General features: G+C 47.3%; 1 protein-coding gene across 11 annotated transcripts in view; it reads right to left on the reverse strand.

Moving 5' to 3' along the window:
* Positions 1-15: 15 nt before the first annotated feature.
* Positions 16-27,427, reverse strand: part of Ttll5 (tubulin tyrosine ligase like 5) — a 258,328-nt gene continuing 230,916 nt past the window's right edge. For 4 of the 11 annotated variants that reach the window (XM_057782731.1, XM_057782729.1, XM_057782727.1 and 1 more), the window contains one exon: positions 33-2,518. Coding sequence is in view for 1 of the 11 variants with exons in the window: in XM_057782733.1 (XP_057638716.1) it covers positions 2,505-2,518 (14 nt within the window). In the remaining 10 variants the exon portion in view is untranslated. Of the gene's footprint in view, positions 2,519-27,427 lie in introns of all 11 variants that reach the window. The other 7 variants (XM_057782726.1, XM_057782735.1, XM_057782734.1 and 4 more) reach the window with 4 other exon arrangements.

The raw sequence follows: 27,427 nt of genomic DNA on the forward strand, positions 1-27,427 counted from the left end.
CATGGCAACATGCAGGCAGATGTGGTGCTGGCGGAGTAGCTGAGAGTCCTACATCTTGCAGGCAAAAGGAAGTAGACTGAGACACTGGGCAGTATCCTGAGCACAGGAAACCTCAAAGCCCACCCCCACCATGACCATACCCACTCCAACCAAGCCACACCCCCTAATAGTACCACCCCTATATTATGGGGGCCAATTACAATCAAACTACCACAGCCACTAAGACTATCTCTGTGCTTTGTTCAGGCCCAACTCATTTATACAGTGGCCCCCGTCCCTGGTTGTGGAAGTACTCTGTCTTATGTGTGTGAGTGCATGCGTGCGTGTGTGTGGTGGGAGCAATATGCCAACATGTCAGCCAGTTTAGTTTTGAGACAGGTTTTTACACTGTAGCTCTGGCTGCCCTGGAACACCTAGGAAGATCAGGCTGGTTTCAAATGACTCCTGAATGTTGGGATTAAAGGTATGCACCGCCATGCCTGGTCCAAGTACTACATTCTATTAATTGTGACAGTTATCCTCAAACTTCAGTAGGAAAGTCTCTCATGTTCAGAAGAGATGTACAATATGGGGCTTAAGAAATGTTAAGAGAACTGGCTGCTTTTCTGGAGGACTGGGGTTCAATGCCCAGAACCCACTCAACTGTAACTCATGTTCCAGATGGTCTGACATCCTCTTCCGGCTTCTACAGGTACATGGTTCACAGACATACATGCAGACAAAAGACTTACAAACAAGGTTTAACAAAACCGAATACAAACAGAAGTAACATACAGTTTTAGGCTACAGACCTAGAGGTCTGCTTCCACTGGGGCAGGGTCCAGGCTGCCTCCATAAATTGCCTTTGGGGAAGAAGCACAGTGCATCAGATACAGGTCCTTTCCAGCATCAATAAGGATGCAAGAAATAATCTTTCTGTCCCTTTCACCCTGTCTCCCAGGGTCCTGCTACAAGTCTGAACCAAGGCAACTGGATATGCTTCCTGATGCTATCTTAAAGAACACACCATGATTACAGGTGTTCTCACGCTAGACACTACTCATGTCAAATAACATGTACAAGCACACGGGAAGGTCTGCAGTCTAGTCTTCCCTTTCCTGGGCCACTCACAAGCACTGGGGCCATTTGAACCACTATCTTCAATGGCACACACTTGTTTTGAGGAGAGCGGCAGGAACCGGAGAGGAATGTGTTGTCTAGCCAGCTCAGATCAAGTGAGCAGTTAAGATGGTCCTAGACTACATGGAAACCTTTCTCTATCCTGCTCTTGAGAGCCCTAATCTTCCACTGTGCCTGAACCCAGTTCATGCACTAAACAGAAAGCAAAGTCCCCCTTCTCTGTCTTCACCCCCTGCTCTTCTTCCGTTTGTTGAGACAAGGTCTTGGGACTCTGACTTCCACACTAGTACTGAACTCACTACAAAGTCCAGCCCAGCCTGGTGTCTAACTCGTGGTAATCCCCCTGCCTTCCTCATGATGGGATGAGAGGCATGAGCCACCACACAGGACCCATCTGTCTTCTTAGGTGTCATTTTTTTTCTGTCTGGATTTCAACACGGTTGATGGGGGGTTTCTTGAAAGTCCGACTCTCAGCAGACGTTGGAGGGAAGATCTAATGTGTGCTGCAGTCACCGGGAGCAACTGCGTGGAGAGGCTGGGTGCAAGTGGGCACATCCACACCCCACTCAGGACCACAGTGAATAAGGCTGCTGGAGGACACGCCGGGAGTGGTGGCACACACCAGTTCCATGGCTCTGGGAACTAGCCTGGTGCTCCCATCTGCTAAGTTTCTTGATAGCTCCCATTCTAAAACGAAAACTGAAAAACTGTGCAACAGTGAGATATGAAACAAAATGAAATGTTGGTTCCATTTTAGCCCTGACTGTGAATATTGATTGTTGGGAAATTAGTGAATGGAAAAAAAGGAAAGAAAAATTGAATTACTTTATTAATCTTAGAAGTCAGTAATTCCAAAAGGCGCCTGTCCCATGGCAGTCGCCTGCTTGCTTCCCCACTCTGGGGAACTGGTGCTGTTGGCTCCTCTACCCCAAGGGAAGATCAAGTTTGGTGGATGGTGTTGGGATCTGAAGCTCGTACAAAATAAAATAAACTTAATACTTCAATCTGGAAAAGAAGCAAAAGCCAGATGCAAATAGCCAAAGAGCCTCTTTTATATCATCTGGGAGCAGCAGCAGGAGGGACAGAGAGGACCTAGCGGGGTGGGGAGGGGAAGGCAGGGGAGGCACACTCGCGCTCTGAAGGGGACATGACACATCAGGCCAGAGTCCCCACTGCCAAGTTCCACCAAACCCAGGGGATTTGCTTCCCTGTTGCCCTGGTTGGGCTGATGGCAACCATATACTGCCACTTCTGCTTGAAGGCCTTGGGGACTCTGAGGCAGCAAAAAAATACTATGGACCCCTGGCAGCACCGTGGAGGCGTAGTCCCCATCCCGCTCCCAGGAGTGCGCAACAGGTTCTTCTTCCCCATCTCCGGGTCATCGGTCAGTGAGTGGGATCTGGAAAAGAGAATGTCAAGCGCTCAGTGGCCGAGGATAGTTCCTAACGCATAGCAGGGTCTCTGGCAAAGGACGCTCACTCTGGAGCACACAACCCTCTAATCCTCTCCTCAAGGCATCCTAAACGACCTGTGTTCTGGTGCTGCTGCATCCTGGGTGTCTCTGCTTTTTTTCTTGGGCAAAACCATTTATTCTCGTTTACCTATTATTCTTGCTGTGTAGCCCAGGCTGACTCTACACTCCTAGCTTCAAGCCATTCCGCTGCTGTGGTCTCCGCAGAGCTGGAACCACAATGAAGCCGCCATGCCCACAAGTATGAAAACATCTTCATTCCTCCTCACTATGCCTAGACACCTTCTGGTAGTTTCTGTTACACAGGAATCCGAGGCAGGAGGATCACCTCAGCCCAGGAGTTCAAAGACAGCCTAGGCAACAGTAGAGTAAAACTCCCTTGTTCAAAACAAACACCCTCATGTTTCTAAACAGAGGATACTAAAAGCGTTCTCCCTGCCAGAGCTCAGGGTCAGCCACAGTATTTTTTAATGTGCTCTTGAGATCTCAATCTTGAGTGTCAGGTTGTCAGATAATGTCCTGCCTTGTGCCTACCCCCATCCCACCTCACCCCCATACATACACTGGGCTTCAGGACAAGCGTGCATCAGGTAACCCACCAGCCAGCCACAGTCCTTCCTCGGTTGCAATGCTCTGAATTCTATCATTTCCTTGACTGCTTTTAATTTAAAATTGGGTTAATAAATAGTCATTTCTATTTCAAAGATCTATCATTATGTTTGTGGGAGGGAGCTATGAGTATATGCCCAGAACCATGAGAAAACCCCTGGAGCCGGCGTTATAGACGGTTGTAAGCCACCCGACATGAGCCGTGGGAGCCCAAGGTTGAGCCCTGGTGCTGTAAGAATGAACGCGTGAATAAATGAATGAAATGATCAGCAGGAAGTTCTTCGTGGTTATCTTCCCATCATTTGCTCAATTCCCAGGGCAAGGGAGGCTGCTGAGACTCATTCTTCTCAAGTGTATGTTTTCCTGTATGTGTATGTGTGTGTGTTGAGGTGCACATGGTGAAGGTCAATGGTCATCGCTAGCTGGCTTCCTCCTCGGCTCTCTGTCTTGCTTTTGGAGACAGTGACCCTGCTCTCTCTGAAGTCCACAGCATGTGCACTTTCCATCACTTCTGAGGCATCTTCAGTCATTACCTTCTCAGACATCAGTCCTTTCCCGTGTTTTCTTTCCAGAATTCCACTTACACATCCATTGGGCCTTCTCAATTGACTTTCCATCTCTCTCTTTCCTTCTTTGATTTTGTATTCCAGATAATTTGTCTAGACACACCTCTGAGTTCATTAAGTCCCTGTCAGCTGGGTCTAATCTGCCAACTACTGATTTATTTATTTATTTTGGTTTTTTTGAGACAGCGTGGTTTCTCTGTAGCTTTGGAGCCTGTCCTGGAACTAGCTCTTGTAGACCAGGCTGGCCTCAAACTCACAGAGATCTGCCTGCCTCTGTCTCCTGAATGTTGGGATTAAAGGCGTGTGCTACCACTACCTAGCTTGATCCACTGATTGTTAAATTCCATCATATTTTCAAATCTGAACGTGACATATGGTTCTTTTGAACATGTGCTTATCACAATTCTAATCTACTGTTTTTGCTCATTTTTTTTTCTTCCCCTAATTTCTATAGCCATGAAGAGTGGTGATTTCAGTGTCTTGGTCCCTGCAGATCTAGCATCGGCTGCCTTGTCGGCTTTTGCTCATACTGCTGGTTACTGATCCATTCTATTATTTTAACTGTGACCTTTCATTTCGTAGGGTTTTACCTGTGGGAATCATTTGAGGTTTGGGTTAAAGGAGGATTCCTCTAGGGTCAGCAAGATGGCTCAGTGAGTAAAGGTGCTTGCGGCCAAGCCTGATCACCCGAGCTGGATCGCGGGGATCCATGCGGTGGAAGGAGAGAACCAACTCTTGCGAGCTGTCCTTTGAAGTCACCCATTAGGTTGTCACTCTCATCCTCTTCTGCTTTTGTTTGACGTCCTGGCCTCAACATTCTTTCTTGTATTTTGCTAACCCATGTATTTGGGATGACGCAGCTCATACGTGAGGACTTGGTGCTTGTTGGCACACGTAGTGACATCTTACCATGCTGTTTCCTAAGCAACAAGCAGCATAATCACAAGGCACACTTGGGGTTGACCCCCAACTACCCCTGCATGCCCCTGGAAACTACATTATACCGGTCCACAGAGAGCAGACTTCCACAGACCCAGCTTTCCTTCAGCCCGCTTTTCCATTTGCGCCCGGCTTGTGTTTATGACCACACAGAATGATCCGCCACGGAGCACTAGGAGGACTCCCGACAGAGCACTGCCAAGGCGGGACCAGGCTCTGGTTCTTGCTCTCCAGGAGGCAGTGCCTGGATGGCAGGCAGGGCTGGAGGGTCGTGGAAATCCATCCCAGTGGCTTCTTTTGCTTCTGGCCTCCACCTGGATGCCCTCACAGACGGTTGGGACTTCTGGGATGAGCCACCACGTCTAGCACCCGTTATTCTCTTGGAAGTGCAGAGGCTGTGTTTTATACCATGGTTTACACCATGCTGAGCACTGTCGTATGTATCCCAGGCTGGCTAGAACTTGTTATATAGCCAAGCAGAGGAATGACCTTACAGTTTTGACCTTCCTGCCTATAATGAGAATATAGGCACACACCACCATGCCTATTTTATGAGGTGCTGGGGTTTTTGTGTTTGTTTTTAATTATCTAAATGCAAAGACCTTTCTCTCTTAGGATAGTCCCTAAGGCCTTTCCAAATGGTCAAAGAGGCCTTGGTAGTCTCTTCTGGCATCATTCTAGTCTGATGAAAAGGGAAGTGAATTAATCCATTTATTTATATCCTGAGTGACATTAGCAGACAGGGACAGCTGGAACAAGAGCCATGCTCTGCCCCTCACCTTCCCGGGCACTGATCCAGCGTGGCGGAATGAACAACACAGGCACAAGAGTGTCGGATCTGTTTCGTGAAACCCTGCCTGGCAGACACAGCTGCAAGGGTTTTCTCAAGTCAGCCGGGGGTAACGAGAAGGCAGCCATGGGGCATAGTCTTCAAAGCTAAGTCAGCTGGGGTAACGAGAAGGCAGCCTTGGGGCATGGTCGTCAGAGCTAAGCCCGACCAGCATAGCAGTGAGTTGGCTCTCACACCAAATGCTCCCAGAACCCCTTTTAGTTGTGATGAAGGCACTTGGTCGAAGCCATGATGTCAGCGCCAATGTTAGTTCCGAGATGTTCTATTTGCGAATTAGCAAATGATTTTTAGTATAAATCTATTTAAAGGAATTCTGTTATCGTTTTTATACAATAAGCCTTTTTATTTTGAGACAAAGTCTGCCCAGGCTGGCCTTGAACTCTTGACCCTGTTTCAACCCCTTCTAAGTGTTACTATTACAGATGTGCACCACTGCACCAGGCTAACTCTTCGTCTAGGAAAACGTATACATTTTAAAATCATATTTGACTCTTACTAACCTCTAATTATAGTTTTCTTACTGTGATTCATTTTCTTAATAGGACAGTACCAGATAAATGTACTGGTAAAATAACATCATGGAACAGAAACAGGTGTCTCTAGACAACTTTCCAATGCGTCTCAGTGGAACATTTCTTCCTGTCCCTGCACGTAGACAGTGATATTCAGAGGGAAGGTCACTTTACATGTGCAACGGCCTCTTATTTTTTGTTTTTATTTTTGGCATGAGTATATTTAATAGCTACCCTTTTATGAAAATTTAAAAATTGCATAGCTGATCTAAATGAAACTTCTTGGGTTCTAATTCCGTGCTGTGACTATTGCGCCCATTTGGAAGCACAGTCTACCTAAGTAGATCCGATTATTTCTGTCTGTATATACAAATTTAGATTTGTAGCTGGGTGTGGCAGTGCACGCCTTTAATTTCAACACTTGGGAGGCAGAGGCGGGTGGATCTCTGAGTTACAGGCGAGCCAGGGCTGAACAATGAAACCCTGTGTTAAAAAACTGTAAAATAATCACTGTAAGAATAATTGCTTTATGAAAAACTTCTGGTCCCCTTGGAGGCCGTCCTGGAGATGGAGAGAGGAAGCAGAACCACGACTCTAATCTGACTACAACTTCTTCTCACGTTTACTCTTGGACATATTTATATGTCACAGCCATGTGGAGGTCAGAGGTCAGACTGAGGGGGGCAGCTGCCTCCTTCTATCCTGTGGGACCTGGTGACTGAACTCAGGTCGTCAAGCTTGGTGACAAGTGTCTTTATCCACTGACCCACTTGAAAAGTGAGCCTATTATCCCATTTTGCTATTTATGACTCAACTTTGGGCTTTAATGATTCTTAATGTGTTTTCAGTTTATGGTAGTAAATCTTTCATGGGCTTTAAGAATGGAGTTTACACAGCTTTGATTCCAAAAGGACAGACAGACCCCATCAGCAGGGATTCTTCTGTCTACTCTAGAACAGTGACTTCCAGTCTGTAAAAACCCAGCTCCACCCTCCTGTAGTAGACATAGCACTGTTGGGTTAGAGAGGGCCTGGGCACAGCCCTGTGCCTGAATCAGAAAAGCAGGGCTTCAGCTGCCCAAGAAAGGTCGGAAGGAAACGTAGAGACCTGGGCAAACGTAGAGACCTGGGCAAACGTAGAGACCCAGGAAAACGTAGAGACCGGGCAAACGTAACATAGAGACCCGGGCAAACGTAGAGACCCGGGCAAACGTAGAGACCTGGGCAGATGTAGAGACCCGGGCAAACATAGAGACCCGGGCAAACGTAGAGACCTGGGCAGATGTAGAGACCCGGGCAAACATAGAGACCCGGGCAAACGTAGAGACCTGGGCAGATGTAGAGACCTGGGTAAACAAAGAGACCTGGGTGGCCTTTAAACTGCTTTAGGACTGAGGTGTACAGTTACAAAAATGGAACATACATGCCATGACTTCAACAGAAGCCTCAGTACTTTGCTATACATGGTCCCTGGTACTTTTCTCTCTATATTGCATTTCCTTCCGCTGGGGTTGGAGGGCTGCTGACAGGTGTGACCCCGAGTGCACTACCAACTGTTAGGCCATCTCTCCCTGATAAAGCAAACAAAAGCTCCAACTTTGTGTTGGTGGTGGATTTATACCACAACTGGATTCAAATAACCACCATGATGCCACTGGCTAGTTCTCACGAACCTAAATGTGACCCGCTAATTGATTCAGTGACCCATTACTGCTAGGTCACAGCTCATAGTTTAAAAGTCCCTGCTGTGAACTCGGGCATGGCAACCCATGCCTGTAATCCCAGGACTTGGGAGGCTAAGATGCCAGGATCACCCTAGGCTCTATATCAGCCTGGGCTATATAGAGAGTTCAAGGTGAGCCTTAACTACATAGTGAAACTGTCTCAAACAACAACAAGAAGAAAACAACCAACCAAACCAAAATACAAAATCAAAAACAAACCACTGTTCCCATGAGGGAATCACCGAATTCTTTAATAGTTTAGAGGAAGCCGAGAGGGACGGCGTATTCTATTCCGAAGCTGCTGAGGAAGATGGCACGCGCTGAGGAGACTAAGTTCCCAGGCATCAGTGGGGCAGGACTCGTGATGCGAGGATCTCCAAAGACCTGGCCTCCAGCAACCCCAGGCCATCACCCCGAGCAGCTGAGATGCGCACAAATAAACGTAGACAAACCACAGTCCCTGTGCTTACGTCCCTCCTCGGCAATGTGGAAGGAGCTGGACAAAGGTCAGAGGTTGCTACATGACAGTGCTCTACACGTTCAGAAGGCTTCTATGGAGGATGAGTCACAAGGAAAGAATCTAAACAAAAATCCATTCCCAGACAATCAAAAAAAGGCACCTGTCTCATCATCTAAGCCCAACAGTCATCCCCATGCCATGCGTCTCTGGGGTCTAAAATACCCAGATGTCTACAGGGGCCAGCTGCTGGGCCTCCTCAGGGCTTTCTTAGCCCGGGGCTCTGAGCTGCTCTTCATCACACTCTTTCCTTGGGAGTTTATTCACCTATAGCTTTAATCCCTGTAAGGTGACGCTGAGCAGCACCACAGGCCAGGCCTGTCTCATCCGTCACAAGGCTGTTGCTGCCAACGGAACGTGTCACGGCTTCAGTTAACGCACTGTAAGGGAACCACAGTCATCGGAGGGGGCTGGAAGCAACCCCTCACTCACACTCCTGTAAGCCACCTTAATTAAACTCACTGCCCCCCTCCAAAAACAGGACATGAAAATAGAGGGTACACTAGTTGAGAGGAAGGGGATCACTGGGAACACAAGATGGTGTAAGAATTAAAGGGGAGTGGATTCGATCAAAACACATTATGTGCACATATGAAAATGCCGGAATGAAACCCAGCAGTATGGACAAGGGGCCCCCGAGACAAAAGTGTCGCTGCAGGTGGGAGAAACAGTATTCTTGGGTACTGGTGGTGGGAATGTAAAATGGTAGTGTCTCTAAGGACAACCGTATGAACAGGTCCTCAAAAACCGTAGAAATAGAATTACCATGCGATCCAGTAATTCCATTCCTCTGTATATGTACAGAAGAAACAAACACAGGATTGAAGTTAACCGTATGGCTCCACATTTAACACCTAGCTCAAAGGCGGCAGCAAGCAGCCCAAGGGCCACTGCTGGCTGAACAGACAGACAAAACTTGGCACGTTCACACGATAGAGTCTTATTCAGCTTTAAATGGGAGGGAAACTCAGACGCATGTTACAACCCAGATGAACCTTAAGAACATTACACTAAGTGAAACAAGCCAGTCACAAAAGGTCAAATAATGCACATTCTCACTAACGTGAGGCATCAGGTGGTAAAACCTGTAGGGAAGGGAAGGAGAACGGTGGCTCAGGGCAGTCATTTAATAGGTGCAGAGCGGCAGCGTTGCGAGATGAAGTCTGCACATGGACGGTGGTGCCAGCTTCACAACATGAGTGTGCTTGATGCCGCTGTGTACTGAACACAGGCAAACATATCTGGTTCCAGGCATGACACGAAATGCTTATTGCTCCTTTATCGTACTCAAAGCCTGCATTTGTACAGAAGTCAAAGTGGAATGTAGGGGACTTGACTATTTGGTCTGGTCCATGGCACTCCTCGTTTGCTTATGGTTTTAGCCCCTTTGGGAAAGTGTCCTACCCCCTTCCCTTGATGTCAACTAGGTTATTCTGGCCAGACTGGAAATAGTTCCATATTCCCTGGATCACAAAAGCTGGCAGGTGGCCAACACTTGGCCCAAGTCCACATCCCCTTGACCACAGCAACTCCTTCAAGAGGTGACCTTGCCATGTAAGCCAAGTCCTCCACTATTGTCTTGAGGGATGCTTCTACTTCAGTAGAAAGAGCACAACTCCTGGACTTGGCCCCTCGACTGTCAAGAGCAAAGCTGGAGCTGTTCACTCCCCGCATTCCATGATGTTTCCACACAGATGAAGCCACAGAAAGTAAGAGACAATGAGGTCAACGAAGCCATGACAGGAATCAAAATGGATGAAGGTGGGAGAAAGAGCAGGAGGCAGAGAGGAATGGAGACAGGGGAATGTCCCCCACAGGCTCCCGTTTGGACACTTGGTCCCTAGCTCATGGTGCTGTTACAGGAGGGTCTGGAACCGTTAGCAAGTGTAGCCTTACTGAGGAAGTAGGTCATGGGTAAAGGGCAGGTGGGCCTTGCATTTTATAAGCTGACCCTGCTTCTGGCCTATGGGGATGTGAGGAGTCTCCAGCCACACTCCTGCTGGCATGAGCTCCACCGCACCTTCCCCACATGAAGGACTGTGCCCTCCCAACCTTGAACCAAAACAAACCCCGGTCCCTCGCCCTGCTTCGGTCAGGTAATAAGTAGCAGCAACGAGAAGAGCAACTAATACAGACAGTATAGGAACTCACCAGCAGCGTGAACCAAACTCCCTGCATGGGTATTCGGAGTCAGGTCCAGCTGCTTCCAACAAAAATATCTTCTAGATACCACCAGTGGAGATCCAGACACCAGGATTGTATGAGTGAAGGCAAAAGCCAAAATTCAGGAGAAGCGTAATGAAGACAACGAGACCACAGAGAGAAAGAGCTGAGGAAGAACTGCCAGGAAATGGCCATTCCAACCTTCGCTAGATCACCAATTTAATTTTCTAAAATTATTTTGGGGCTGGAGAGATGGTATAAGGGTTAAGAGAACTTGCTGCTCTCGCAGAGGACCCAGGTTTGGTTCCCAGCAGTCAGGCTGCATTTCACAATCATCAAAACTGCAGTTATAGGGGATCGGATGCCCACTTCTAAGTGCCGTGGCACCAGGCATGTGTGTGGTGCACATACATATATACAAACAAAATAAAATATTTAAAAATTTGGGTGGACAAATTTTAAAGTCATGTTACTGTCACAGCCTCTGAATTCATGTTCAACATGAACTTAATTCACGAGAACAATCTGGGTTCAAAGGCTATGACGGTAACTTGACTTTCATTCACCCAGGGTTTTTCCGTTTTGTGTGTGCGTGCGTGCATGGCAAGTGTCATGTATGTGTGCAGGTGTATTTCCACGGATGCACACACTCATATCAGAAGTGGGCAGCAGATGCTGTCTGCTATCACTGCTCACCTTATTGGCGGAGGGGGGGGGGTGCAGGTCTCTCACTAAACCCGGAGCTTGCTGTTGCGGCTAGGCTGGGATCTGCCTATCTCTGCTTACCCAACAGTGGGGTTGCAGGCATGTGCAGCCAAGCCTGATTTGGTTATGGTACCCACTGCGGGTTCAAAAGCAGGCCTCGTGCTTTCACAGCAAGTGATCTTACCCATGAGTCATAGCCCTGGCCTCCAGACCTTTTCTTTAAAAAAACAAAAGAAGTATTTAAAACCGAGCCATGTATGGCTCAAACTAAACAACCAAACTGGAATAAAGCAGGGGTCCTCAGTGGGAAAGGAGCTTTGCCAGCAAGCCTGGTGACCTGAGTGCTATCTTTGGCTTTTATATGGTAGGAGGAGAAAACTGACTCCCACAAACCACACAGAGATGCATGTGTGCGTGCATGTGTACACACAAAATAAGTAAACGTGATTTAAAACAACAACAACAACAACAAAGAGATTCAAAGTTCAAGCGTCTCTCCCACCCTCTGCTCTGGGGCTTCCAGCTGTCTGGTCCTGCCGCTCATGTGCCTTTCTCATGACAGCCGACACACAGACAGGAGCATGACTTTGCTTTGCTTTCAGCTCTTCTTCCATTTGTTACGTAGCAATACATTTCGGAAAGCGGCACCACAGAGACATCTAGGTTAAGAGCACTCCTCAGGTAGTCTGTATGCAAATATGCAAACCTCAAGATGTCTTTGTAAGGAAAAGAAAGATGGGCCCTAGGATCTGTCTGTTAGTCTGTCATCCTGCAACCAAGAGCTAACAGGAAACAGCCTCTCCCTCCCTGACAACCGAGGCCCACCCAAGAGAGGCCATGGCCAGTGCAACAAGGGAGGTGCTGTTTCTTAGGACACTCTGAAAGAGAAGGGGAGGATGCCGGCACCCCCATATCAGGGTTCCTTAAGGTTGTGGGAAATGAAGTTTAACCTCCATTGGGAACAGTGACAGCTCTGTCACATGGACGCTGGCGCTTAGACCAGCATGAGCAGTCACACTGACAATGATGCTATTAATATTAGAGCTACAGCCAATGGGAACCTGGGTCTTCGTTGGGGCGTCAGAGGTCATTAGAGGCTATACAGCCAATGGGAACCTGTGTCTTTGCTGGGGCATCAGATGCCAGCTTGCTATCATCAGGCAGATGTGCTCCAGATCCTCCAACTAAAGCTGGGCTTCAACAATCGCCAACCCTTCCCCTGCAAACCTCTTCCTGTAAATTCATCAAGGTTCTGGGATGTGTCTGCTATTTCATGTTTATCACCCAAGCTAATCCACCCAGCCCCTTAGTCATCTTTATTGCTCTTCACTGGCTGTCTCACACAGCCTCATCCTGCTGAGGATTATGGTGCACTGCACGCCCGTCTCTAACCTCCTCTCATTTACGCCCCTCTACGGCCACCAACCTGAGTACAGTCAGGGCAGTTTCCCTAACTCGTGAGGACGCGAGCTCTTAAAGCTGGAGTCCTGTGCGGCTTCACTGTCTGTACACTGTCTTCTCACTCTCCACGGAGGATGTTCTGTATGAGTTTGCCTAGCTCTTCTAATCAACAGTACTGCTTCCCCTGCATCTCTCCCTCACCCCAGAGCCGGCAGGCACGCAGGGCACCACGTGACACTTGGGCTGAGGGTTCATCGTATTGTTTATCTTTATCCTACCTCGTAAGTGCTCTTCTCTACCCTCAGAGAACCTTATCCTACAAGCCAGGGTTTTAGATCTCTACCACAACCTTCGTTTCACAGAATGGTTCTGCAGTCTGTATTAACCTACCGCTATGAGGGTGCCCAAGTGTTTGGTAAATAGATCTGCCATGTAAAATCACCTCCAAACTGGCCAGCTCTTTAATGTTCTTTATTTGTTAAGTAGCACACACATGAAAACAAAACCACTGTTGATTGGCAGCCTGCAAGATGGTCTGTGATATTCATGTCCAGTGTGGATGGGACTAATGGCTCACTTCTCAGACAGACAATATGGTAAGTTACAGGATGGGGCATCCAAGATAAAGTTCTGAGCAGTCTGGAGGATCCCCCCTAGGGGTTTTCTCGCCATCCCACTGACCCACGAGCGCTCTACTGGCCTGTTAGGGCTACCATACAAAATACACACCGGGACGGAAGTAGGTAACACAATCTCACTGTTCTCTCAGCTCTGGGGGTGCTGGTAGGTTTGGCTTCTCTACTCTGTGTCTTCACACGGTCTTTTCTCAGGGAACTCTTGTGCCTGGAGTGTTCTCTTCTAGGGGGTCAGAAGGGATGAGGCCCCAGAGTGACAGCTTCATTTTAATTTAATCACGTCTTTAAAGGCGTGTCTCCAAGTGCAGCCTCATTCTGAGAGGACCAGGGGAAGGGAGAGCTTCCCCACCTGAGATCTGGCCAAGCACAGACAGACAGACAGATACCCCTGGGAAAGGGCACACGAGGGGCTGGCCAGCAAGAGCAAAAATGAGATTCTAGAAGCTGTTCTCCAGTTCATCTCACAATGAGGTCAGAGTCCCTACTGCTAGCTCGCTTACAACTGTAGGCGAAACCTCAGCCAAAGATGGCGGCTGAACCAGGAAGCCCAAGCCATAGGAACTGAGGCAATAAAGGCTTGTAGAACCATATTTGAGGATAAATTTATTACACAATTCTCAATACCTACCAACAAAGAAATCGTGTTAACTGAATATTTATGCAAAAATAGTGTGGCTGGGGGCTTCACTGTGAAGTGGGGAGAGGCCAAATACTTCTCTGTTTCAAACTTGGCTACAAGTAAAATCAATGCTCCGTTTTTAGTGGCGGGTATTTGCTGTCTGCGGATTAAGACTGAGATGTCACAAGAGAATAAAGAACAGAATCAGGAATCTAGAAAGTTTACTGGCCTCCCCAGTATCCCATCTGGCCTCTAAAGTCACCCCATGAAGAAGACATGGCAGCCATTTTAATTCAGGTGCAAAATATCTGACACGTGGCAGACACTAAAAATATTTCTAAGTGGAACTGTTTCCAAAGTCCTATGGCAAAACAGAGTCCAGAAAGGCCGGCTGTCCATGGAGGACAGCACAGCTAGTGTGTGGCTAGGGAAGGTACAGAAGCCAAGTCCAGGGTTTTTTTCCCCACTGAACTGTCTCATGTATTTTCTATTTGCATTTTTCATCTCCAAAATTATGAATAAAAATAATTTAAAAAGTAAAATAATGCTGTGCTAAGTGACATTTTACTTTTTGCTTTCCCTCCAAAGGCTATGCTGAAAGGAATGGAAAATAGACAGAAGCCAACAATTCGTTCTGCCAATGGCCGATCCATCAATGTGGGCACACATACCCCCACATTCCGGAGCTGATTCGGGAAGATTTGTACCATCTGGACCTAAATATTGCCCCCCTCTGAGGCAGGATCTTGATGCATTGCTGGGGTTGGCCCTGCGCTGTGGTCCCCCTGCCTCAGCATCCTGAGTGCTGGGAAGACAGCTGCATACACATCACAGACTTCTTATTTTTTAATAATAAGAAGAAAAAAATGAAGAAAAAAATAATTTTTATAGGTATCCCAGCTGGCCTCTACAGCCATTCTGTGAAGAAGATATTTTGTCTGCATTTATGTATGTCTGTGCACCACGTGCATGCCTGGTGTCCTCAGAAGCCAGAAGAGGGTGCTGGATCCCCTGGGGCTGCAGTTACAGCCAGTTGTGAGCTGCCATGTGGGTTCTGGGAACGGGTCCTCTGGTAGAGCAGTCAGAGCATCTGAGCATCATCTTTGCATTTGATAGTCAGTGGACTTAACCTTCTCAGATTACGAAAGACAGGCCCTCCACCGTCCACACGGTACACCTTCACAGAAAGCCTTTGAATCTCAGGGAAAACAAGATTACAAACATGAATGGCATTTATGTTTCTTCTTAGGAGTTCAAGGGACCGAGTATGGAGATGGTGCTCATTTATCTCATGTTTACTTCCGTCCACTATACACATATGACGATGTAGCATATGTGCACATATGACAATGTGTGTAATGGATGAAGGACATAATTCCTAGATCCTTTAGAAACTAACAAGGCAGTGGCAGAGGAAGAGCAAAATATAACATCTCAGCAAATTTTACAAGAGGACAGTGGGGTGGTGGGAGAGCTGATGGTAAGAGATGGTTCTAGAAAGAGAAGTTCCGTGTGCGGCAGCAGGGCGAGTCGTCCAGATGTGGGATGTGGATGGGTGTGCTGGGCCAATGGTGACAACGGCCGTCACCAGGGCAGGGGACAAACCCCTGGGCTGCCCAGGGCCTTCCGCCTCCAGGCAAAGCTCCACCATTCATCTACAGGGCAAACCTTGGGATTGGAGACAGCGATTCACTATGTAGTCCAAGCTGGTTTTGAACTCCTGAACACTGGGAACACCAGCATGTCAGGCACCACAACTCTGCACTGGCTTTATTGCTGGTTTCTGTTTTGAGACATGGTCTTACTCTATTGCCCTGGCTGCCCTAGAATTCTCTCTGTATGTAGATCAGGATGGCCCTGAACTCAGTCTCGCAGGCCTCTGACTCCCAAGTATAGAACCGAAGACATGAACCACCACATCTGGCCTTAGAAATGACTTATTTACTTATACTTTATAGTATTTATTAATTTATTATCTTAACTAATTAATTTTTAAGCTTGTGTGCCAGGGGTGTAGAAGTAAAAGGCAAGTTATCAAAATCAGTTCTTGCCTCCTACCCGTGGGTCCCAGAGACTCGAAACAGCTGCCAGGCTTGGAGACAAGCACAGGAGACAAGCACCTTTACGTGGGGCCAAGTCATACCCAACCTTGTTTCTTTTTCTTCCACATTTAAGACAGGGTCTCAGAGGGTCTTACTCTGTGTCTCAGACTGGCATAGAATTAAGCCATATAGCCTTGAACTCAAAGCCATGCTCTTGCCTCTGCCTCCTGAATGCAGTGTATCCTGACCTGTGATGCTATGTGTGGTGGCGGACGCTGGATGTCTAGATTTGAAATTGAACTATGTGGAGTTGGCTAAAGATAAGGAAAAGGACGAAGGCAAGATCCTGAAGAACAAGTCAGCACAGCATGAACAGCACTGTAAGAGACGAGAAGGAACAGACAGATGGGATGTGTGCACGTGCGCATGTGTGCATGCGTGCATGGGAGAGAGAGAGAGAGAGAGAGAGAGAGAGATTACCAAACTCAAGACTATAAACACATGCTTAACACCATTAATGGGGCTACCAAGAGAGGGGATCCTTTCCCACCCTCCTCTATTCATGAAAGCACCTCTGACCACACTGTACAGGCCATGGACACACAAAAACATGTGAAAGTTGGGAGGGGGATTTGTTGGCAAGAAGGAATTCAGGAGGAGTAGGGGGAGGGGCGGAAGGACCGTGAAGATGATGAAAATACATCATATATATGTATGGAATTGTCCAGTAATAAAACACTGCTATTTCTCAAGGCAAGAGGATCTAGATTCCCCTCGTGCATTTCCCATGTAGCCCTTGATCTGGTTGCTCCTTAACTCCTTGTTCTATGTTATTTTTTCACTAGAAATTTAATTAAGTAACATATGCTAATTTAAGGAGAATTTACAGTCATTCTTGGCCTTATAAAATGGCAATTTAATTTTTTTCTTATATGTACACTTACACACTGAATGTATCTTAGGGACCCTTTGATCTAGTCTTTGTGTTAGTTTCCATGTGTGCCAAATTTTAGGCTGAGCATGCGCGTAATGGGCACTGGCCGACTACACCATGGGAGCACAATTAATTCACATTAGTAACAGGGCCACGCACCCCCAAAGCACATGAGAACAACAAACAATGAAATGAAAGGCGGAGGGAAAGCGGATGTTCCAGACCCCTGAACGTTTTATCTAAAGTCTCAACGTTGTAGCTCCGGCTGGCTTGTAACTCACTGTGTCGATCAGGCTGACCTCAAACTCTGAGATCTGTCCGCTTCTGCTTCCTGAGTACCTGGATTAAAGATGTGGCCCTTTTTCGTAAGTCTATCGATGACTCTGTTGAATTTTAACACCAGAAGTCACCTTGTCATGTCGGAAATTTCTTTTTCCTTTTTTCCTTGAATGAGACAGGGAAGTCAGAAAGTGACTTTAAACTGAACACAGCAAACACGTCCCGTGACGGGTTATAACTTTGCAGCATTTTGGAGTGCAACCTCGATTCTCAAAATGTCAAGCTATTATTCGGATTGGAGAACAAATGGCCCCAGGGCATACAAATTTGAGACCCCCCCCTCCCGCTTTAAAGCCTCACGGAGGGCAGGCTCTTCAGAGTCCTTACTAGAGCCTCTCAGAACTGGCAGTGGAAGGCAGCATTCCTCAGACCAGTTGGAGGTGGCAGCCTGTATATTTTGAATACTTTGGGAAACATGGCCTTGATTTTACTAGCTGAGAGAGGGTGGGTGACCAGCCCAAGCTCACGCAAACCGCAAGCTGAGGTGAGAAGCAGCTTCCCCCTTCTAAATCAGGCCTTCTTTTTGGCACACCACACTGCTGGTATGAACCTCATATTCTGTTCTAAATCCTCCATGGAGAGCCCAACTCCACTCTCTTCTAAGACTCAGATTCTCTCTTTGAGTAGCAAGGACAAAGATCAATGAATGATCTCTCTGGGAGCCCTTCAGCTGCTCCTAGGTGGGGGAAGTCAATGGGGAGCATGGGGGAGTTCTGGGATGCTTCAGGATGCTTAAAAGAAAAGCGGATTTATGCGAGGTTAATTCCTGGAACAGATGTGAAACTGAATACTTCGAAGCCCATTCCTGCCCGTGCTCTTTCTGGAAGGGAAATGAGAAGAGCTGGGCTAACCTACTCTTGATCACTCCAGGCTTCCCGCACTCCCATGACCAGGGCACAAGCCCTTTCCTACACAGCTAAGGGGAGAGCTGGGGCTGGTCAGAAAAGGAGGCGGCCTGCCCTTTCTCCCACCTGACACCCTCAGAGGCGGGGACTTGTGGCAGGCTCCAGACCTCCTTCACCCAGGGACCAGCTGCTTTCCTGCCCTGGGCCATGAGGAAGCAGTTGCTTGTAAATGTGATTTGGAATCCTGATAACTCATCAATCTGGGGCTAGGGAGAAATGAGAATTAGTTTAATCTCAAGTGCCCCCCACGACAGGCCTGCACACAGTAAACGCCAGGCTACTAATGAATGGTGGGGGATTTTGTTTGTCTTCCTACGAAGCCAGGCTTGTGAAAGAGACAGATGAATTAAGGAAAATGGTACCGTCTTGGCTAGGTTCTAACACTACAGTACAGAAACATACATGTACACACACGTACACAGTGCATACAGCTTCTCCATTCATCACAGCTGCTTGTGCCTCAGAACTCATGTGTCAGAACGGAGGCTCGGAGGCTCGTTCCTATGAACCAGGCTGACTGGAGTCTGCTGCTCCTTTGGTTAACATGGAAGGTGCACGGCTCCCTAATGACAGGAACAGTAAGGCCTGGATCCCTGGGGGAGTCAGCAGCAGGCCCCTGCTTTTTCGGATCAGGCATGATTGCAGAGGGTTAGCCAGGAAAATGTCTTGGCGCTCAGCAGAAGGAAGTACCAGGAGCGGCCTGGCCAGCCCAGGGTCACTTAAGGTATCTCCAGGAGTCACCTTTCAAAGACCAAGCCACTTGTTGAGGCCCATTGTCTTTATGGTCAGCAGCAGGGCTGTGTTGGAGGAGGGGTGGCTGGGAGCAGCACTGGAGGGATTACCAAGGGCAGGGAAGCAAGCAGGGCCAGCCAGCCCCATTCTCAGCTGCTCCCTCCTGGATTTGGAGCATGCGGTGAAGCTTAAGGTCCTGAAACTATAGTCAGGGTCCCCTGAGCTCTCGGTGGACTAAAGCCATAGAAGTCCCCTGGAGCCTGACACCTTTCCAAACAGGGACATACAAGTGAGGCCAGGCCCAGTGACAGCTGCCACGTGCCAAACGCAGAAGTTGTTTGGCAATGTAAAACACTGTGGGTAACAGGGGGACCCACGCCTTTCCTCTCAAGATCTTATAGCACCTCTAAAGCAAAACAGATAAACACTGTTGGATAAGCCGATGTTATGTGTCATGAGCAGGGCACACTAAATAAGCATCTTCAAACAAACCTTTAAAAGTCTATCAGAAATTGTTTTTTTAAATATACATTTTATTGCTTTCAATTATGGAGAAGTGTGTGCACATGTGTGCTGCTGCCCAGGTTGGCAGAGGCATCAGATGCTCTGACTGGGTGTTAGGAACTGTACTCTGGACCTCTGGAAGAGCAGTGTGTGCTTTTAACCTCTGAGCCACAGCCCCAGGCCTAAATAAACCTTGTTACAGAGTGGTGGTGGTGGTGGGGAGAAGTAAAAACTTATTGCTGACACCGAAGGCCTTCTGTTCTGTTTCGAAAGAAGGGTATCGCCCTGTAGGTCAGGCTGGCCTGGAACTTACTGTGTACGTAGCCTAGGCTGGGCTCAAACTCATGGTAATCCTCCTGCCTCATACTCCCAGATGCTGAGATGATAGGCTCACCACACCAGCTTGCTCTATTCTTGATCTTTAAAATATTAAATTTTTGGATAGATACTATGTCTTTTTTGCTTGCATTTTGGAGACAGGGCGCCCCTCAGGTTGCCCATGATTACCTGGGACTCAGCCTACATAGAGGAGGGGGACTTTGAGTTCCCGGTTTCCCTGCTGGAGTCACAGGTGCATGCTGGTAGCTCTGGCTGCATTTCACATCTGAATAGAATCTACCCACTGAGTACACAATTCACAAGTTACTATTACACAGTGGTGTAACTACCACACGAAAACCCAATTTTAGAAAGCTTTCCTTATTCCAGAAATTCACCCTCCTCCCTCCCCCCGCAGCCTAGGAAACCACTGATGTACTTTAAGTCTATGAGATCACCTCTTCTGTATATTTTGTTTGTTTGCCTGAGTCAGGGTCCACATAGCCACGGCCTGCCTAAAACTCAGGATCCTTTTGCTTTAGCCCTCGAGTGCTGGGAGGACAGGCGTGTGCCACCACACCCAGCCTGTGCATTTTACGTCATCAGGGTTGTGATACATGGTGCTCTGTGACTGGCTTTACTCCACGTTTTCAAGGCATGCCCGGGTAGTGGTGTGCGTCGGCAGCTCACCCTTCTTTCACAGCTGTGTGTACACTGTATTTCTTATTATGTGGCAGACATCAGGTTGCTTCCACATGTTGGCTCTTAGGAGTTATGCTATCACACACCCTTGCACTCAAATATACCATCACTTATGGGTGGCTGGGTTAATTGGTAACGGCATATTTAACCCCGAGGGACCGCCAACTCTTTCCCAACCAGCAACAGCACTTTACAGGCTCATCGGCACTGTGTAAAAATTCCAGTTCCTTTCCATCTTCATCCAGACTTGTTAGCCCCTAGCTCTGTTTTGATCTGCGTTTTCCTTAATGACACATCTTTTCTAGGCTGTTATTGGCCACTTGTGCATGTTCTTTAAAGGGATGTCTTTGAAATCCTTTATTTCTAAACTGCCTGTCCTTTCATGTTGAGTAAGAATTCTGAATATATTCTGGATAAAGTCTTTTGCCAAACATACTTGGCATTTATTTTCTCCTGCTCTGTACCTTTCTTTGGTGTCGTACATGTACACATGCATGCATGTTCGTGTGGTCCCTGTGTGCACAGAGACCAGAGGAGGACAGGAGGTGCCCTGTTCTATCACGTGCCACCTTGTTCCCTTGAGACAGGGTCTCTCACAGAACCTGCAGCTAGAGTAGTGTGCAGCAAGGCCCAGTGAGCCTTCTGTTTCTGGCTGCTTCCCTCACCCATGCTGAATTTGAACTCAGATCCTCGTGTTTGTGCAGGAAATGCTCTTATGAACTGACTCATCTCCCTAACATCCCTTTTCTGGTCTGTACCTTTCTTGATGGTATCTTCTGAAGCACACAATTCAAACTTTTTTATGGGGTCCACTTTAACTGCATTTATGGGGCTTTATGGGGATGTATAAGAAGAAACTGCTGCTTAGTCAGTCATAAAAAACATACTCCTATATATAGGAATTTTAGCTTTAATTCTTTCTCTGTTTTTTTGTTTGGTTTTTGTTTTTTTTTTTTGATACAGGTTTCTCTGTAGCTTTGAAGTCTGTCCTGGAACTCGCTCTGTAGATCAGGCTGGCCTTCAACTTACAGAGATCCTCCTGCCTCTGCCTCCCAAGTGCTGTAATTAAAGGCATGTGCCACCACTGCCTGGCTTAGCTTTAATTCTTGTATTCTGCCAGTATATGTACAGTATAAACTAGGATCCAACTTTATTCGTCTGCAAGTGGACAGCCCATTGCCGCAAGGCCATTTGCTGAGACTATTCTCTCTCTTCTGGCAGTTGGGTCGACAATCAATAGCATCATCATATGAGGGTTCATTTCTGGATATTTAATCCTAGTCTGCTAACTTATTCTATGTCACACTTCTTATTGTACAGCATCTGTATTTATTACTTTTAAGTCCTGTTTAAAATTCCAATGCAGTACCGTTGGGTAAGCTTCTGTTTTGGATTATCACTGGTTATCAAGACCACTACTACTCTTTTTGGAGAATCTCAGTGAGGACCTGAGCACAAGAAAGCTTTTCTTCATCTGAATCAGGGGTCGCTAGGAACCTCTTTCAGTTCTTATGGCAGCCACACTGTGAGCAGACCCAAGGACACTTGTGGACAGAATTATTGCTAAGGTGGCAAAATGAAGCTCATAATGTAGGTCTGAGTACTGTGAGGGCACCACCCCCCACCTCCGCTGCAGGGCACAGCCACCCCTCTGCTGCCGGGCACATAACAGTCTGTGTACTCCAATGGCACCACCACTCGTCCACTGCAGGGCACTCGAGCAACCTGCACACAGCTATGGAACTGGTTGTAATAAACCAAGAAAACGGTATTATTCCAACTAGAACACTGACAGTTGGGTTTTACCCTCTATGGCTCATTTTCCGTCTTCACTCTGCCAGGAAGATGGAGACTCCCAAATATTTCTAAAACCTCCAGGAACCAGGGACCCTAATTCCATGTGTTGGCCAGGATAGTGGCAAAGAAGGGCCAAGAGATGTGTCTGTCTTTGTGTCAGTCACAAGCTGGTGACGGGGGGCCTTCGGAGGTGTGCCAGGTGTGTGCCGGTGTGTGCCAGGTGTGTGCCAGTATCCATTCCCGCGTACTTTCTCAGGGAAAGATCTGGATTTGCTGACGGAGGTGGCGGGCCCAGCTAAATGACTGTTCTCTGGTCTCTGCTGCCAGGACGGTGTGGGTAATAATGCCAGGTACTGCTGAGGAAGCTTCCTACAGGCAGGCAGGCTGAGCTGGCATCTGTCTTCTGCCCTAGCCTTCTTCTTCCCAGGAACACGGGCAGTGTTGGTGACAATGGTAGCATCTCTTACCAGAACTCTGAGAGACATCCCTTAGGGCTAGCTGCTTCCCGTGATGGCCAGGAAGAGCCAGTGACTCTGGACTTCTGTCTCTGACTTCTGAACCCCGCAGAAAAAGAATAATCCCCGTCTTAGACTGCCTGAGCTGTCCCCCCCAGGTAATACTCTACAATGATGATCTAGTGACTATGTCTTTCCTGTCCTCTGTCCCCCACTCCACAGCAGAGGGTCAGGCTCCTGGCTTCAGCTAACACCCTGGTGGGTTCTTTCTGCCCATCAGAACTGCTGTTCCTTCATAGGCGCCTTAGGGTGTGGGGGCACAGCCAAAGCGCTCAGGATCATGGATGTGGAAAACTTTCTCTTCCAAGACTTCTAAAGTCAGGTTCTGTCCAAACGAGGGAAGGTTAAATGTTTGGATTAGAGATGGCTTGGCAGTTAAGAGCACTGCCTGCTCATGCAGAGGGCTGGAGTTCAGCTTCTAGCATCTACACAGTGGCTCACAACCATCTGTAACTCCAGTCCCAAGGTGTCCAGTGACTCTCTCCCCATCCACCCCCTGTTTTTTGAGGCAGGACTTCTCTGTGTAGTCCTGGCTGTATTAGAACTCACTCTGCAGACCAGGCTGGCCTCAAACTTAGACCCACCTGCCTCTGCCTTCCAAGTTGTGAGGTTAAAGGACTGCACCACCACCTCCTGCATCTTCTGATTCCTGTGGCAAATACTCACACACATATTTTCTTTTTTTTTCAGTTAGATTACATCTGCACACTGCCAGGAATCCTGGAGTGAGCCTTCTGTGATGAAAGTCAGATTCTGCAGGGAGACCCAGAACACACTGACCAGCAGCTTCACTATGAAAGGAAGCTGATAAAACACCGCTTTAAGGGCCCAGCGCTCAGAGGGCAGGGTCTGGATAAGAGCTGAATTTCAGTCCCACCACTGTCTGCATGACTTGGGCACGCTACCTAATTCCCCCGCCCCCAACCCCCATGTTTTTCTCAGAGACAGAAGTGAGACAGTAACCATGCCCATTTCTACAGCACTAGGAACATTACACACAGTCTGTACTCACGTTGGAAATTTTAACGGAGTACACGAAACACAACTTACCCATGTTGGCAATCCAAATCATACTTCAGCCTCATGAAGCCGTGTACACCTTTATGTAAGCATCACAACTGTATTCTGTGAAACTATAACCTGTATCCATTAACCACTAACTCCCCAGTTCCCTTTCTCTAGTCCTTGGCGGTCACCATGCTACACCTGTGGACAGTGACAGGAAGGTCTTTCACCTAGGGTCCTGGCCATTTGTATTCTCTCCTTTGGAGAAACATTCTTTAGATTATGAATTGTTTTGTTTATTTGTTTTTTTGGAGCCAGGGTTTCTCTGTGTAGCCCTCGTTGTCCTGGAACTCACTCTGTAGACCAGGCTGGCCTCGAACTCCAAAAATATTTACATTATGATTCATAACAGCAGCAAAATTACAGTTATGAAGTAGCAATGAAAACAAATTTTATAATTTGTTTATAACAAGAGGAACTATATTACAGAGTCACAGCATTAGGAAGGTTGAGACCTTGCTAATATATTTCACACAACGCTCAATGCTAGTCATAGCTCTGAGAGCAGAGCCTCCAGCGTATGCAGTATACAAAGTGAGAGACACCTGGGGAACTCATGGAAAGTTCAACACACACACACACACACACACACACACACACACACACACACACACTTCGGTGTTCAAAAGAAAATCCCATCTCCGTGATAAAACTTGAAAAGGCTCTAAAGGGTGCAAGAGAGAAGAAAAAGGTGAAAGATAACGTGTCTCAAACACACTGAGCTGCACTGTGACTCTGCCTCCTTCCAGCGAGGTCGCTGGTGTGTGTGGCCTGCAGCGGGAAGTTCTCAGGAGGAGGTAGTGCTGAAACAAGCAGGTTCATGGTGGTGTCTGGAATACAGGTCAGAGGTCATTAACTATAGCAGAGATCCGTTTATAGGAAACAGTTTTATAGTGCTACAGGCGGTGGGACATCTAATTTTGGAGTTTAATAATAAAACATATTGTTTATGAATTTTCCACTAGATTTTATCTTCTGAGATTTTTCATTTTACTTCAAGCCAGAAAAAAAGAATTATTTTCCACAAGCAAATTTATATACATAAGTATGTATTATTTATTTTAAATCTCATATTTCAAGGCATTGAAGCACTATGGGTATTGACAGGGATTCAAAAAACATATGGAGTCTAATTCTACCTTCGGTTATGGTCTTCCCGAAGAGACAATCCACCCGAGAACCAAGCAGTGACAAGAAATGACAAAATATAAAGAACTGTTAAACTTGATGATGTAAACTTCTGAGTCTCGAGGGACTGAAACAGACCAGATCAATGCAAATTTATAGTACGGCTTATGGGAGGAGGAAGAGTTTAACTGGGTCCCCTAGGGCCGGGGAGGGTTTGCAGATAGACACAAGCACACAGATATTAGCAAGGTAAACAAAGGAAGGACTGTGCCGTGCACTCATTCATGTCCTCGGCAGGATTTCTCAAACGCCTGCTGTGTCCTGGACACTGTGCTGGGGCTTCGGACTGGACCCGGTTTCCTCCTCCTGGAGGCTGGGAAAGCATTCAAGTTAATCCATGAAGACCGAGTGTGAGAATGGCCATCAGAGCTCTGCCAGAGCTGAGTCAGATCAGGGATGGAAACGGGGCAGGGCTGGGCAGAAGGGAAGCTGCACAAGCCAGACACGGGGAGAGATGGAGGGAGAGAGAGACATGGCATCAAAATAACAGAAACTATGTGAACTCCGGACCAGAGCACACAAAGGCCATATTATGTGGACAGAGCACTGTGTCACCTGCTTCCCAATCACGAGGGCACAGCAGAGGAGAGACCGGGTATCTGAGCCCAAAGAGAAGTCCTCCTCAGGATGGTCTAAGACACACGCAATCCCTAGAGCCCTCTGGGCAGCCATTATCCTTCCCTGGATCAGGTGACCGCAAAGACCACTCCTGGCTTTGTCCTGTCTTGGGGCCATCTTTACTGACAAGCACCATAAAATTTTCCCTGCACGTACATCATGTCAGGAAGCTGCCAAATGAAACACATTTCTGGGCTAGCTGGCTCGGAGTACTATTACTTCATTCAGTGAACTCTACATAAAGCATGCTAAATAGTTACTTTGGAATAAGAATAGGAAAAAACAGGAAAACGTTTGATCCTCCCCAAAGGTTTTCTATTTTTATTTTTTATACTGCTGCCTGCTGCGAAGTCAAACCCGGAGCCTCATGCATGATAGGCAAGTCCTCTACTGCTGACCACTCCCCTTTCAGGTAATGAAAACTCCAATTTATATCATGTTTCCATTTTGTCCTGGCTAACACAACACTCAGGAGCAAGTTTTACATTAACTATAGTTTGTTTGACCTCCGATTTAAGAATTTTTGAATTTTCTTATTTCTTGGATGAGTTTCCCTTCATATTTCATGCTTTTTGATGGATGTTTTACATTGTATTTTGAGACTTTCTGCTGAAGGTGAGGTTTATGTAGAACCTGCTGAGTCAGAAACTCACCTCAAAGAAGCTGCCAGCAACGGACGATGTGGCAACTTCGACTTCTACACTTCCGCTACACTAACACTAGGTTGGCATCAGACTGGAAGGCAGGCCGCCAGTGGGCGTCTGCTGATGAATGAATTGGAAGAGCTCTGATTGTGTCTTCTGACGAATGGATACAAGAACGGTGGACAATGCCAGGTGGGGTCATGAATCCCCCAGTGCTGTCATCCTGCAAACTGTACTGGGTAATAACATTGGTAGTTTTGTTTGTTTGTTTTCTGAGACAGGGTTTCTCTGTAGCTTTGTAGCCTGTCCTGGAACTGGCTCTTATAGACCAGGCTGGTCTTGAACTCACAGAGATCCACGTGCTTCTGCCTCCCGAGAACTGGGATTAAAGGCATGCACCACCACCACCTGGCCTCCATTGATAGCTTTTAATCAGATATTATGATATGGAATTTTCAGATAGTTGTTCTTAGAAATAAGACTTTCCTCAACCTTGCTCATCCTTCTTATTACTAACTACATGTGCACATATTTACCTGTGGTGATATCCTGTTTGTACAAATAAAGCTTGCCTAAAGATAGGGGGTGGAGCTAGCCACTAGCTAACCATAGAGGTCTGGAGTTCTGTACAGACAGACAGGAAGTGATTTGGCTGGGCAGAGAGAGGAAGTGATAAGGTGGGAGGAGACAGGAGCTCACTCTCTTTTTCAGTCGGGAAATTGAGCAGTTAGGGTGGCTGTGGTTTTGCTTCTTTGTCTTTCTGATTTCTTAGCATTTCCCCCTCTATTATTAAAACCTATTAGAACTCACGCTACATTATTAGTGCCCAACTTAAAGGTACAACTTCATGAAAAAGCTGCTTGCCTGTGGCTTTGCGGTCACTGGCACAGGCTGTAGTTGCATGCAGGGCTCCTGCTGGAGTCACTGCACAGCAGGCTAGGTTCTTCTCAAACTCCACAGACACCTGGGCTCCAAATGCCACAGGGCTTACTTGCCCTAGATTGGCGCTCTCTCTCTCTCTCTCTCTCTCTCTCTCTCTCTCTCTCTCTCTCTCTCTCTCTCTCTCTCTCTCTCTCCACTGTGGGTTGTGGCCTTTCCCTACACCCCCCCTCATGGCTGCCACTCTCTCAGCTCATGGCTTCACGCTAGCAGCTGGAGCTCTCCTCAGCCAGGCTGTTCACCACCTGGGTTCACCACTCCGATGTCTATGCCTCACAGTTCACTGACATTGTCGGCAGATTTTGTAAGACAACTGGGAATTCATACATGGAGGAATTACTTAAAATAGAGAGCTT

The sequence above is a fragment of the Chionomys nivalis genome, chromosome 10 (assembly GCF_950005125.1).
Source record: "Chionomys nivalis chromosome 10, mChiNiv1.1, whole genome shotgun sequence".
Taxonomy (NCBI): Eukaryota; Metazoa; Chordata; class Mammalia; order Rodentia; family Cricetidae; genus Chionomys; species Chionomys nivalis.